Below are 14,735 nucleotides of genomic sequence, written 5' to 3' on the forward strand. Positions count from 1 at the left end.
GAGGAAGAAAACGAGATGGGAGTTTTTCGACATACCCTAACTATATTGACCTGGAAAAAGCAGAGTTCACATAGACCAAGACAAAATGAGCGTTTGAGGTTAAAAAGTATATAAATTGTCAATTTGTTTCGAAACTGACCGATCGTTTTGCTAGATAAGACCCTTCTTCCTTGACTGGGATCATTTAGAGCCATTTGAAGCTGCAATTAAACTGTATTTTGGAAGTTCAAACTTGGGGGCACCATTGTCCACTATATTCCTGAAATTTTTTCCTCAAGAAACATAATTTGGACTGAAGAAAGAAAGACATGAATGTCTTGGATGACAAGAGGGTAAGTAAATTATTTGTGAATTTTTGTTCTGGAAGTGAACTTCTCCTTTAAAAGTTACTACAGGCCAGTTTGGCAGTTCGAGTTTTAAATAACTACATCTATGAGTTAATTTTGAGCTATAAAACATCCTGTTCTTCCTAATGAGAATGTTAGGACAACATTCTCATGACTTAAAATTGTTTTCGCACTTTCAGTGCAAACTGCTGCTTTATTTATTTGAGTTAGGAAAATATTCTCAAAACACATTCATTGTACAGCTACATTTTAGAGCAGTAATGCAATGATATGTATATGTGTTAGCCTTGTTCCATGCTTCTAATGATACTTTTGAGAATAAACTCATCCAAAAAAGGACTGAGAGTTACGGTTCTCCAATATAATGAGGAGACCGGTCCAAGCAGGGCTTGTCCTGGAATTCCTGTGGTCTGTACAGCAGATAGGCTAAAGCAAAGAGACGAGCAGATCTCTGTTTAAACATCCTCCAAATGGCATGCACTGACGTCCCACGGCCGAAGAGAAACACTACATGTTGACACTGCGTGTGCGGTAGATGCTTTTACGTCAGAGATTCTCTACTTCTTTTTTCACCTCTTCTGCAAATCTTTGTTTATTTGAATGGTCTATTACTGCTTCCCATTGTCTGGTCCTGTCTACATTCTGTCCTTAGTAGAGAGACGGTGGGCAGACAGAGAGGTGTGAGGTCTGATAAAAAAAAATAAAAAAAAATCTGTTCTAACTGACCATAAAATACAACGTATTTCTCATGTCTCAAATAATCAAGTTCCAGATTTTCTAATTATCTGCAAAGGGAATGGTAGGCCCATTTGATACAGATCTGTTTATTGGATCACAGCCCCAAATTTCATTTAATCTGAGGGCATTTAAATGATTACTCCAGAAATAAAATTTCCTGATAATTTACTCACCCCTATGTCATTCAAGATGTTCATGTCTTTCTTTCTTCAGTCGAAAAGAAATGAAGGTTTTTGAGGAAAACATTCCAGGATTTTTCTCCATATAGTGACCATCTATGGGGATCAGTGGGTTAAAGGTCCAAATTGCAGCTTCAAAGGGCTCTACGTGATCCCAGCTGAGAAATAAGGGTCTTGTCTAGTGAAATGATCTGTCATTTTCTTAAAATAAATAAAAATCTATATACTTTTTAACCACAAATGCTTGTCTTCCACTAGCTCGACTTAACGCATTATATAGTTACATAGGGAAAGGTCATAGGGAAAAGATGAGCATTTGTGGTTAAAAAGTATAGAAATTTAATTCTATTTAATTTTTTTTAGACAATGACAGATCATTTAGCTAGATAGGACTCTTATTCCTCGGCTGGGATCATGTAGAGCCTTTTGAAGCTGCACTGAAACTGCAATGTGGACCTTCAGTCTGCTGATCCACATATGGACCACTATATAGAGAAAAATCTTGGGATGTTTTCCTCAAAAACCTTCATTTCTTTTCAACTGAAGAAAGAAACACATGAACATCTTAGATGACATAACACCATGAAACCATTTCTGTAGTCAAACTGTGTCTGGGTTAATATTAACTTCTTGTATATAAAAGTAATATCACATCTGCCATAGTGCTGTTGATCTGATCAGAATATTTCAGGTTGGATCTCAGCCATGCTGATTTAGTGCTACAGCATGATTGTTTGTCTGATACTGTGTAAGAAAATCAGACTAGGCATGGCACAGATATTTTTTCACTTCGTCTGCTATGTAATGAAACAATACAGCTGGGAGCACCTTAATGTAATAAGGAATTTTTAGTGTCCTTAGAGTCCTTAAGCTGGAAAAAGGAGGAAAAACAGGATATGAACAGGTCAAGTGGAAAACCCTCATCCCCGAAGTGATTTAACATAACCCAGCGCAAACACGGGAAGCGCAACCATGAATATTTAATGACTGTACTACTCCAAAAACTTTTTTCCCCCATTAATCAGAGTGAATTTTTCTCTAGTGCTACCTGGAGTCTTTCAGCTGATTGTGTTTTCCACTATTAATGCAAACTAAGTGAGAGATGTGTGATAACATCTAAATTCTGCACAGTTTGTTTATTAATAATACTATCTGAATTGATCATCGATAAGAAATTCCACTGTGGATACACCCAGGCAAATAACAAGATGACTTGCCACAGAGGCCGTGTTGTTTACACTAGATAAATGAGACATGACTCCTTATATTTTCCCTCTTTGGCAAGACATTTCTCCGCCTGTGAGCGAGATAGCACATTTGGACTGCTGCGTTAAAATTACAACCATGACTATCTTAATTATGTCCGTGGGGAATCAAAGGAATTAAAGTATGGCTCAAGTATGGCATTGCATAATGCTTCACCACACAGCCATTTGCAGCAGCACACCGAGGGAGCATGTCGGCGCCCAGGCAGATTCAGTCCTCCCAGGCTGCCGGAAATGTAACTTTCTGTCCTGCTGCGTAACATGCAGGTGAGGGAAATCTGGCTTATGTAAGGGATAACGTACCACTTATTATATGACTACACACAGAAATAAGTAAATACTTGGGCATGAAGTACTTACTTGAGTTTACCTGTGTTTTGTGTTAAAGCTTTCACAAAGAAAAAAACATTACAGTCCATTAAAATGTAAAAGACTGGCCTAGTAATAAGGAACACATTGCAAAAAAAATTACACAAAAATTATTTCAAAACTTAAAGAGATAGTTCACACTCATATTGTTCCAAATCCGTAAGACCTTCATGTATCTTCGAAACACGGATTAAGATTTATTAAGTTTTTGATGAAATCCGAGAGCTTTCTGACCCTGCATAGACAGCAACAGAACTACCACATTTAGGGACCAGAAAGGTAGTAAGGACATCATTAAAATAGTCCATGAGACATCAGTGATTGAACCTTAATTTTATGAAGCTACAAGTATACTTTTTGTGCTCAAAGAAAACAAAAATAACCACTTTAATACAATTTCATCTCTTCCGTGTCAGTCTTTCACATTCTTGACAATACCACAATGCACGTGTGTGGTGCTGCTGACGCAGGAGCTGGTGTTCTGACGTATATACCAGATGCGCTGCGCCTTGTTCACAAGCAGAGGAATGCACACGCATGCGATGAATAGGCCACACATGGGCCTTGAATATTTCAGTTGCACTGCTGTCTATGCAGGGTCAGAAGGCTCTAGGACTTCATCAAAAATATCTTAAATTGTGTTCTGAAGATGAACAAAGGTCTGGTGGGTGAGTAATTAATGACAGAATTTTTTGCATTTTTGTGTGAACTATCCTTTTACCTCCTCTGAAGTAATTTTCAGGACATTCTGCCACAGAACACTGCAACACCTGTGCTTTGGGATATGTCTGTAGTGAGTGTGCTTTTTTCAGCACATGGCCAATATAATTGTCACATATTAAGCATCCAGTATCTTCGCATTTGCATAAAGTTGAGCATTTCTCGACTTTTGGATGCTCTCAGATGCTCTTAATGCTTTCTGCACAAGCTTTTGCTTGCTTTTATAGAAATGAACTGAAAACGTTCACTTTGTTTTGCTTACCACACACCAGTAATAAACGCATCGTTCAAGATGACAAATGCTTAACTTTTTGCAAATATCAAGCCAAAACACTTGTTGGCAGCCAATTGCTCCTGCTGCAAAACAGCTAAAACCAGCCTAAGCTGGAGGTAGCTCGTTTTAGCTAAAGAAGTGGTTAAGAAGCCTCTAAAACCAGTCTGCTGACCGCCTATGACCAGACATGACCGGGCTGGATTACCAGTTAAAACCTGCTAATCAACTTGGGCTGATTTTAGCTGTTTTTTTTTTTTGTTTGTTTGTTTTTTCCAGCAAGGAGGTACTGACCTCAGCATTTTTAAAAAAGATCTGCCTTGTGATTTGCCAATAAAAGAAAGAAGAAGAAATTTAGAAGATTGTGCTGGAGTGCTGGATTTCGAATAAATCATAATTGTATTACTATCTTTCATTCAAAACCCAGTTGCATAAATTTAGCCTCTATGTTAAGATTGTGTCTTAAGAAAGAGTCTGACTAACTAGCGTTAACCAAGGGGTATTATTTTTTTAAATCAAATCAGATCAATCTACATTTTTAAGCATCCGATTTAAAATGACCAGGTTAGCAAGTGTATTTAATTGATGTTAAATTGAATGTATATATGCACAACAAACTGTATATATATATATATATATATATATATATATATATACTGTATATACATATATATGTGCCCCTGGACCACAAAACCAGCCATAAAGGTACATTTTTTGAAACTGAAGTTGTTAGGATAGGACAGTATTTGACCGGGATACAACTATTTGAAAATCTGGAATCTGAAGGTGCAAAAAAATCAAAACATTGAGAAAATCGCCTTTAAAGTTGTTCAAATGAAGTTCTTAGCAATGCATATTACTAAACAAAAATTAGATTTTGATTTACTTACGGTAGGAAATTTACAAAATATCTTCATGGAACATGATCTTTACTTAGTAGCCTAATGATTTTTGGCATAAAATAGAAATTGATCATTTTGACCTATACAATGTATTTTGGACTATTGCTACAAATATACCCGTGCTACTTAAGTCTGGTTTTGTGGTCCAGGGTCACATATGATGATTACATTGGTCTTGAACTGAAAACAAGCAAGGCATTCAAGCAGAGCTGTCTTGCTGCTGTGAACACGAACTGTGGCGTTGCCATAGGGGACAGCAAATACTGAGAATATCTGTCTGCTGCATGGCACGATTGACCAATCAGAATCAAGAATTCCAGAAAGCCGTGTGGTAATGACTGACACATTCCGATACCCTTAGGCACATTTAAACACTACTGACTAACCAAACAACTCATCTGAGGGTGAAACTAAATCCTGGCAAACAGCTCTTCTTGTAAACAATAAGTGTTGGTCCAGGCCGGGCAGATTTACGAGGCGGTGTGGACAGTCAGGTCGAGGGCACCTCCAGCTAACCTCAGGGACGTTCCGCTCAGTGGGGTCCTGCAGCCAGCGCAAGAAGGGAGAAGTTATCAACAAGCCCACAACATTCCTCACTGTTCTCATGTCTGCATCTAAGCTCAGTGCTAACAATGAAACAGCCCATATGAAATACACTTGTGTTTCACTCAAAAACACTGCCAGCAGCACTTTGATCAGGACACAATAAAAGACACCAGAGTCAGGTTTTTGAGTTTTACAGTTAACAATACTAGACTAAAAGCTCATTTTTCTTCAACTTCAGACATTTTATATTTCTCTGACGGATTTGCCATTCAAAACCATGAATAATAACAGATCCGTAAGTATTTTCATATGAGTAATCCACAAAAATATTTACTAAGAAATAAATTTGGGGTGCATGAGTCAGATAGTCATATGATGAACCAAGATAGCATTTATGGCAAGAGTTTCATGTGTGTTTTTGCAGAAACTTTGTTTTCTTTGAATCCCAACGATGATGAGGAAAGTGTGATCTAACGGAAACGTCCGGACGTCTGTTTTATCATTACAGTCAGCAAAGCAGCATTTCATCTCATCCCCATGGTTGATTCCTTGACCACCTTTGGGGTTAGACTCATTAATCATGAATGAGGGCATGTTTTGATCTATCTTCACTTCTGTGGCAGCTTCACCAAACTGACCTCACATGTAAGCAGTACCTATCCATGCCAAAGACAACTGCAACCATTATTAAACTGACACTCATTGGACATTCCACAAAGCCAGCCAGGATACCAACACACTCTTTGCTTTCTCCTTCAGCTTTTTAATTGTACGCTTAGCGCTATACACAGAATGACAGTACATTTTGGCAGAAATGCACCGGGGCGAGAACACTTCAGCCGGGGTGAAGTCTAAGTGGACTTGTTTTTCTTCTGACGTGTTCGAGATGAATGATTTTATCCTTGCCAGAGGGTCAAGAGGAGGGATTCTGGCCTGTAAGCTTCTTAATATCATTTGTCCATTGTAAAGATAATTCAGCTGTAGACAAATTGGCAAGATCCCGCCGTAGTTCACAGCCAAAGCGGGTTCCAGCCAATACCATCCCTGTCACGGACAGGAAACTCAAGGCGCCCTGTAATCAATATGCATTTCACATCTCAATGGAAGAACAAATTCCTTCCATGAAACAGTATCCGTTATATTAGCCACCATGGAGTAAAACAACAGAGGCAGAGACATCCATCAAAAGTGGGCTGAAAGGGTTTCCTCATGCGTTATTCTCTCCCGTAAAACCCACGCCGGTTTGATATTAGCCCAAAGATGAGCTACACGCCCCGGCATATTCCCTTGTCCAGATGTAAACATAACCTGAAATTCAAGCGCTGAAATATGCAATGCGATACTCAGTGACACGAGAGCCGGTCCAAAAACCACAGACACCGATGTTCAATCGCCAGGCTCACAGCAGACCCTTCAAATGGAAGCAGATGTTGGACTTTTGATGCATCGGTGACCTAAAGTGCTCCAAAACTAGTAAACTAGCTCAACACGCCCGCTCCGTTTCTCGTTTCCAGGATGTTCTTCTTATTCCTCCATCCATCATAAAAGCATCAAAGTGATGTACAAGAAATCTTGAGAAGATGGAGGTTGCATGGATGATTCAAACCGCCTCCAGTTTTCAGGGACATTCCTGTTTTGTGGACAGATGGTCGCACTGTGTTTGTGCTTTCATTAAAATGATTGCAGACCAACTTGTAGGATGTTCTAATTGAGCAAATGAATTTGATTCTTCATCACACCGCTCTGTTAGTGTGTTCAGATGAAATATCTATCACACACTGATAGGAAAGGAAATTCTCATGCATTAACGGTGTTTGATGCACTGCCAAGAGTTCTGAAACAAATTCCTTCCCTATCAACAACTAACATGTGATGGAAAGAAATTCACATTAGTAAGCCACAAACACGCTGACTGGTATCAGAACTGTCATTTTGATAGTAAGATTGTGAAGAACTGAAGACCTTCAATTTATAAAATGGAGATTTGTACTCTACAATGGTAAGTCATTTTTTAAGAAGACCTTTGTGTCATTGTTCAAAACGTTGACAGGTTGAGTACAGTTTTATTGTTCAAAAACTAGCAGGAGAAATTTAATTTCAATAGAGCACTGGTGCCACCTAGTGATACCTTTCTATTTTTGTATGCCAAATATCCTCCTGACACCCAGCTATGAACCTTTGTCCTCAGTAGAAGACATTATATTTTAGTGAATTTCTCTGAGAGCTTACATGTTGAGTTTTTAGAGATACCAAATGTTTGAAAGTTTCACCATGACCACTCCCTACTTGGTCTTCAAGTATGGCTGACATTAATTTAGTAATCAAATTTAACACACTTATGGAAAATAATAAATCTGACTAATTGTCCAATTGTTTGTCATAACATCTTGGGAAAATATTATGGAGTTTCAAATTAAAATAGCCTATGACTTTCTGTTACGAAACAGGACATTGATTTCTTGCATGTCCACTGTAGAGGACACCAGGACTTAAAGCATGTTTATTATGCATTTTGGGGTATACAACAAGTGAATGGGGTAATAAACATATCAATATTCCTATAAAATATTAGATATTGGCCTGGTTTCACAGACAGGGCTTAGGTTAAGCCAGGATTAGGCCATAGTTCAATTACGACATTTAAAGAATTTCACTTCCAGAACAAAAATTTACAGATAATTTACCCACCCCCTTGTCATCCAAGATGTTTGTGTCTTTCTTCAGTTGATAAGAATTGTTCTTTGAGGAAAACATTTCAGGAATGTTCTCCATATAGTGGACTTCAATGGAGACCCCAAGTTTAAACTTCCAAAATGCAGTTTAAATGCAGCTTCAAATGGCTCTAAATGATCCCAGCTGAGAAAAAAGAGTCTTATCTAGTGAAACATTTGGTTATTTTCAAAACAAATAGACAATTTATATACTTTTTAACCTCAAATGATCGTCTTGTCTAGTCTCTGCGATGTGCTCGCGTACTCTGTGTAATACGGGTCAAGACAGTTAGGGTATGTCGAAAAACTCCCGTCTTGTTTTTTTTCTTCAACTTCAAAATCATCCTACATCGCTGTTTTACCTTTTTTTGTCTTATCTTCTTTGCATGTTCACTTTGTACAGACTGGGTCGGTACGTCTGCAGCGATGTAGTCCGATTTTGAAGTTCGGGAATAAAACGAGATGGGAGTTTTTCGACATACCCTAACTGTATTGACCGGGATTACACAGACTATGCATGCGTATCGTAGAGACGAGACAAGACGAGCATTTGAGGTTAAAAAGTATATAAATTGTCAATTTGGTTTGAAAATGACCGATCGTTTCGCTAGATAAGACCCTTCTTCCTCAGCTGGGTTCGTTTAGAGCCGTTTGAAGCTGCATTTAAACTGCATTTCGGAAATTCAAACTTGGGGTCTCCATTGAAGTTCACTATATAGACAAAATTCCTGAAATGTTTTCCTCAAGAAACATAATTTCTTATCGACTGAAGAAAGAAAGACATGAACATCTTGGATGACAAGTGGGTGAGTAAACTGTCTGTAAATTTTTGTTCTGGACGTCAACCTCTTTATCATCAAGTATCAAGTATCATTTATAAAGGTGCCTCAGGAAATTACTTTGCTCATGTGTGTTTTGAGACAAAACAATGGCACTGATATACTTTAAGATAATTCAATGCAAGTTTCTTCCTGTTAAAACAGCCCAGACATGCATTTTAGTCTGGGAGTAGGTTTAAGCCTTGTCTGTGAAACCGGGGGTTGATTATGAAAATCTTGCCAATTGTTACTCCCATTATTACACTTCTTTTTCATTACATGTTGCCCTAAAAACACATTAATTTGCAAATACAGTGTATAGATACATTGTATATAATGGTAAAACCTGTTTATGGTCATTTTACACACATATTACGTAAATCAAAATAGTATATCGATAACATAGATGAATCATCTAAAAAAAATTGATTGGTGATTAAAAAAAAAAAACTTTATTGCTTTTTACTGTCTTTTTATTATTATTATTTTCTTTTGATCAATTTTACCCTGACATTATGTTTACATTAACACGTTTATGTAACATACTCAAGGTTTAGAAGGTGGGTTTTTTTATTGCTATTTCATAGTTTATGTGTTGGTCACAGAAATGAAGTTGGAGTGGAAAGGTGGTTCAATCAGAACATGAAATTATTACCTCTCAGGAACTAAAATGAACCTCTGTGGTTGCAAGTGATCTCCATAGTAACCACCACCTGAAGTGCAACCAGTGAAACAAAAAAAGAAATATTCTTTTCTAAGGCACAGCTTGATGTTCAAACCTTAGGATGCATTTGATACTTAAGAAATGGTCATAATATGAATTAATACACATTTTGAAGTACATGTATACATACATAAACCAATTCTGAAATGTAGCTACTTAATATAACATATATAAACAATATGAATGTAAATTAATTTTATAAATGTTTATTGACAGTATGAACCTCTGCATCTCAGAAAAATGTGCTTGCACTGTGGTTACCTCTTACAGAAACTACCCCAATAATGCTTGCTTTGCACGCAACACCATAAACCATATTGTCTCAAAGACGTGCTGGCAATACAGTGGCTACCATGATTTAAGAGTGATTTAATTTAGACAGCAAATGCAATTGATGCAAGATGGCTCTTCTGGACAGTCAAGTGAAAGGGCTGTTTTTATTCCAGAGTCTGGTCTATGTTTGAGTGGGCGTACGGACCATTATAATTCCTGCTCCCACGCGAAGGCGAGCAAATTACACACAAGCACTCAGGACTGGACACAACAAGCATCATAAAGTGCCAAACGCTGTCATTTTAGGTCATCCATTACTGCTCTGTTTATTTTCAGAATCACAACATCTTTCAGTTTAAAAATATGTACTTTTTCTTAATATAGAGAAAAGAAACATCATGACATGGTTAATAATTTTATACTCGATCAAAAACACAGACTAAAGACTCCAAACCAAAAAAGCCTTTATTATATAGGCAGGGTATGAGAACAATACAACTATTGTACTATTAAAATAACAATCACCCGAATCAGGACTTACTATTCACACACATCAACATTTAACAGCAGACAGATGGAAGTGAACAATAACATAACAAAAGAAGTCTCTTCAAATTTAACAGCATACTTATAGCACAAGTTGAAACAGGAAACATTTTGTTAAAGTCCCCATGTACCAAAGTATGGAAACTCTAAAAAGAACCAGACAACCATTCACTGCACAAACAGCTCTTACACTCGTCTAATCGCATCATCGATGTCCGACATTTGTTCCTTCAGCTGATTCCACTGCTCAGGATTCAATGAAATGCCTAAGGGTAATTCAATACAATTGATGGAACAAAACAAAACTATGGCACAATAATCAAAAGCAACACACGCCGGAACATTTTACCTGCACTTAAAGATATTTGTTTGACTGAGAGGTCAAAGTAGAATGACGCAAAAATACATCAGATAAATTGGAGGAAAATAAATGGGCCTGTAATTACCTTTTTTTCCAGGCTTCATCTCACCAGCTTGGTCCATCCAGTACTCTCGAATGTCAATCAAAACCTTGCCTTTGAAATCCCTGACGCTGACGTATCTCAGCTTTCCAATCTATCACATATCAGAACATGAATGAGCCACCAGGGACAGTAAAAACAGCTCTACAATCAAATCATACTGAACTTTCATTATTGCAGTCAAACACGCAAAAATAAGACAGAAGAAATTTTGTCATTGATTACTCGCCCTCATGCCGTTCCAAACCCGTAAGATATTTTTGATGAAACCCAAGAGCTTTCTGACCCTGCACAGACAGCAGCACAACTGACATGTTCAAGGCCCAGAAAGGTAGTAAGGACATTGTTAAAATACTCCATGTGACATCAGTGGCTCAACCGTATTATGAAGCTACAAGAATACTTTTTGTGCGCAAAGAACAACGTAGACATAGAACGTCCATCTCATAGTGTCGTCTGTATATTCTGGTTCAAATAAGTAAGGCTGGGCAAAAAATTGTTGAAATCTTCAGACATGTTTACGAAGACTCTTATGTACAGTGTGAGCATTCTTCTGCTTGCAAACAAGGTGCAGCACATCTGGGTTCTATGTCAGAACGTTGGCTCCTGCGTCAGCAGCATCACATGCATGCGTCATTGTATTCTTGTGAACTAAGAGAAGAAATTGTTGAACAAAGTTGTTGTTTTTTTTTGCACAGAAAAAGTATTCGCATAGCTTCATAGCATTAAGGTTGAACCACTTATGTCACATGGAGTATTTTAACAATGTCCTTACTACCTTTCTGTGCCTTGAACATGTCAGTTGCGTTGCTGTCTATGCAGGATCAGAAAGCTCTCAGATTTAAACAAAAATATCTTAATGTGTGTTTCGAAGTCTTACGGGTTTGGAAGAACATGAGGGTGAGTAATTAATGACAGAATTTGCATTTTTTGGGTGAACTAACCCTTTAATCTTTCTGTCAGCAAGACTGTTTCAATGTTTTAATGCATTAAGTAAGATGTCCATTTATTTATTTGGCAAGCAGTTATATGTGAGATAATGTACAGTCATTTGGTCATTAATAAACGCTGATATGGCAGTCAGGACGAAAGTGTTGAAAAACTCAACCTGGAACATGTTATCATCACTGTTTTTGTCACTCTTAGCAGAGCCGCTCGGTTTGGAGGTCTCGCCACTTTTCTGTTTTTTAGCAGGCTTCTCAGGAGCACTTGCCTTCTTTCTTTTGGCCTTGGATAGAAAGGAGGAGACAAAAACAAACACACATGACCTTTCAGGCCTGCAGCACATTTTCAAATTAAATAAGTACTAAAAATATATAAGCCACTGCTAATGTCAAGGAAGCATAAACTTAAGTTTTCCAACTGCAAAGGCTATAATAATATTATTGCATTAATGTAAGTCAGCATTCATACCTTTGTTTCCGTATCACTGTCTGACTCACTACCCGAAGTGGAAGACAGCACTTCTTTAGACTTAGGCATGCTGCTGAACACAAACAAGTACAATTTCATGTAAAATGATTCAACACTGCCCACTCAAGGACACTTATGGAACTTCATTTCAGTAGTAAATGCACATTTTTTTTCCAGGTATGCTCTACTTAGCTCAAATTTATCCCTGCACAAGCTCTATTTACCAAGGGGCCTTTGATGTGAAAACCTGTGCTATATACTAATTTCTACATCACAGAATTTAATGAAATTGTCTTCATGTTTTTACAAAAAAAAATAGAGTTTTCACAACGCATCATCAGTTGGCTATATTACAATGTAAACAATGCTGCTGAACTGAAAGAAACTCGCATATTTTACTGATTATTGCTGCTGAAAATGGTCAATTATTGTCATATTTTGGGCTGTACTAATCAGTCGGACCGGGATATTTAGAGTACTATCCACCTTATTTTTCCCATAAGAGTTTGTACATTTTTTGTGTCTGGCTTCCGGTCTCATCCACTTCCAGCTATTAGCTGCACTCGTTTTCCTGCTTGATATTGCAAACTGGTGTGTCTTACCATATTATTTTTATGTATTATCTTAACTATGAACACACTGGTTTGTAGTGCATACTATTTTACCGTTTACTGCACTTCGATATTCTTCTCGTTATTTCCCTATGGCGGATTATGAACCGGACGTCTAACACATTACCAGAAAACAGCTTACTTCCGCATTAAAAAAATATGTTGGATAGTTTACCAAAAGTTACAACAAATCAGGGAGAAGAGTTGAAAAACCTGCCTGAGGAACAAAAAGCGTTTGTGGTTGGCCAAAGTGAACCAAGATTTCAAGGGCAAGAATCTTGACAACATTCATGTTTGTTCTTATTTCCAGTCAGGTAGGTGAAATATTAGGCTAATATCTTAATACATACTGCTTGTACGTATCTTTACCACCTACTTACTTTAGCTTGTCAAACTATTGCACCCTTTACTGCTTATGAAGTTCTTTTCTGTATGACTTAGCAGCTTCCACATTTTTTTTTACCCTGTGTTTTAGACAGCATAAATTAGCAGAACAAAGTATTCAGTAGTATATCAACCGTGCAATTGATACTGTTCTTTACATCAGAGTATCTCCATAACCGACCAAACCGTGACGTACATGCAAACCCTCTATGCTAGAAAATGTAGAGAAATAATTTTTAAATAAAACAAAAATGCCATATTCTCTATATTTTCTGCATAAATGCACAATGTTGTTTCTAGGTAAAAATAGCAATTCCTTATGACAAATAATTTCAAAATAATTACTGCAGATTATTAAAAGGTTTAGACATCAACAGTATTAATTTACTTACAATTCTGAAACATATCGCTATGGGTGGGGAAAAAAACATATGAAGACAGACACAGTAGGGGTTTTTTCTAAGATTTTATTAATTTCCAAGACTTTCTCTGGCCTACAATCCAACTGTGAGATTTTCTGACATTCCCAGAATTTCCATTATAATTGTGGAAATAGTTTATTTAAAAGACTAATTGATCTCAAAAAGTACTAAATTAAACATTTTAAACACCTGCTCCACATATTTCCTAGCCCTAACATGCTACATACACTTCCGATTTTTTTTTTCTTTTTTTAATCGAGCCTATATGAATTTTGCATTGATTTTTACAAACTGCCAGCAGCATCCCTTCGGCCTATCACTGAGCACGAGAGGATTGTCATCTTGGTCGAAAAGATCCATCAAAGCAAGAGACAGATTTGAGGCTTCCCCGATCAATAATGACTTCGCATCACCGATTTGCCTCCACATACTGGAATGGACGACATTAAACTGCATAACTGGTTTGTTCAACCAAAACTAACTAGTGTAGATCAACACTGGCGAGTAGTTATAGCGGGGCTGATCATGGGCCTCTGCATCCCAAATCTAAGGTGGAAAGATAGGCCCTGAATAATACACTCATGTTAAAAGCGGTTTTGGATGACTGGTCTTTATATGACTCTTCATGGCTGAGCGCTTATTTAAGAAGTGCGTGTCTAAAATAGACAGTTTACTGTTAGCTTTAGTATGAATTGAATAGGACTTACGTTTAACGTTGTGCAGTGGGCTATAACAGTCAGTCAGGCTCAGCGGCGGGAAGTCGAGGAATAGATAACCAACCATATGGCTAATAACGTCTCAGAGGGCATTGTGGGAAATGTAGTTTTTTCTTCATTGACAGCTCTGCGTCTGATTGTGAACCACCACGGTAGCATCAAATCTTTAAACGTGATGACGTTAATTACTCATTAAAGATAAATGATTATTGATATGATTATAAAAGTCTTATCAAATGTTGGATGATTGTGGGAATATTTATTATGTTATATATTAAGTGAACTGATATGGTATTTATGGGGAAATTGGCTAGCTCCG

General features: G+C 37.4%; 1 protein-coding gene across 2 annotated transcripts; it reads right to left on the reverse strand.

The window, feature by feature from the left end:
* Nucleotides 1–10,310: 10,310 nt before the first annotated feature.
* Nucleotides 10,311–14,541, reverse strand: sub1b (SUB1 regulator of transcription b). 2 transcript variants are annotated; one of them, XM_051108685.1, is made up of 5 exons: nucleotides 14,408–14,541; nucleotides 12,284–12,356; nucleotides 11,979–12,098; nucleotides 10,856–10,964; nucleotides 10,311–10,675 (listed from the first exon to the last, which is right to left on the reverse strand). In XM_051108685.1, exons 2-5 carry the CDS (start codon nucleotides 12,350–12,352, stop codon nucleotides 10,596–10,598), a joined length of 378 nt encoding a protein of 125 aa, XP_050964642.1. In that variant the 5' UTR covers nucleotides 12,353–12,356; nucleotides 14,408–14,541; the 3' UTR covers nucleotides 10,311–10,595. The 2 variants fall into 2 exon arrangements, with proteins under 2 accessions (XP_050964642.1, XP_050964641.1); XM_051108684.1 differs by having other exon boundaries at nucleotides 12,284–12,353; nucleotides 14,408–14,533.
* Nucleotides 14,542–14,735: the final 194 nt, after the last annotated feature.

The sequence above is a fragment of the Labeo rohita genome, chromosome 5 (assembly GCF_022985175.1).
Source record: "Labeo rohita strain BAU-BD-2019 chromosome 5, IGBB_LRoh.1.0, whole genome shotgun sequence".
NCBI classification, from domain to species: Eukaryota; Metazoa; Chordata; class Actinopteri; order Cypriniformes; family Cyprinidae; genus Labeo; species Labeo rohita.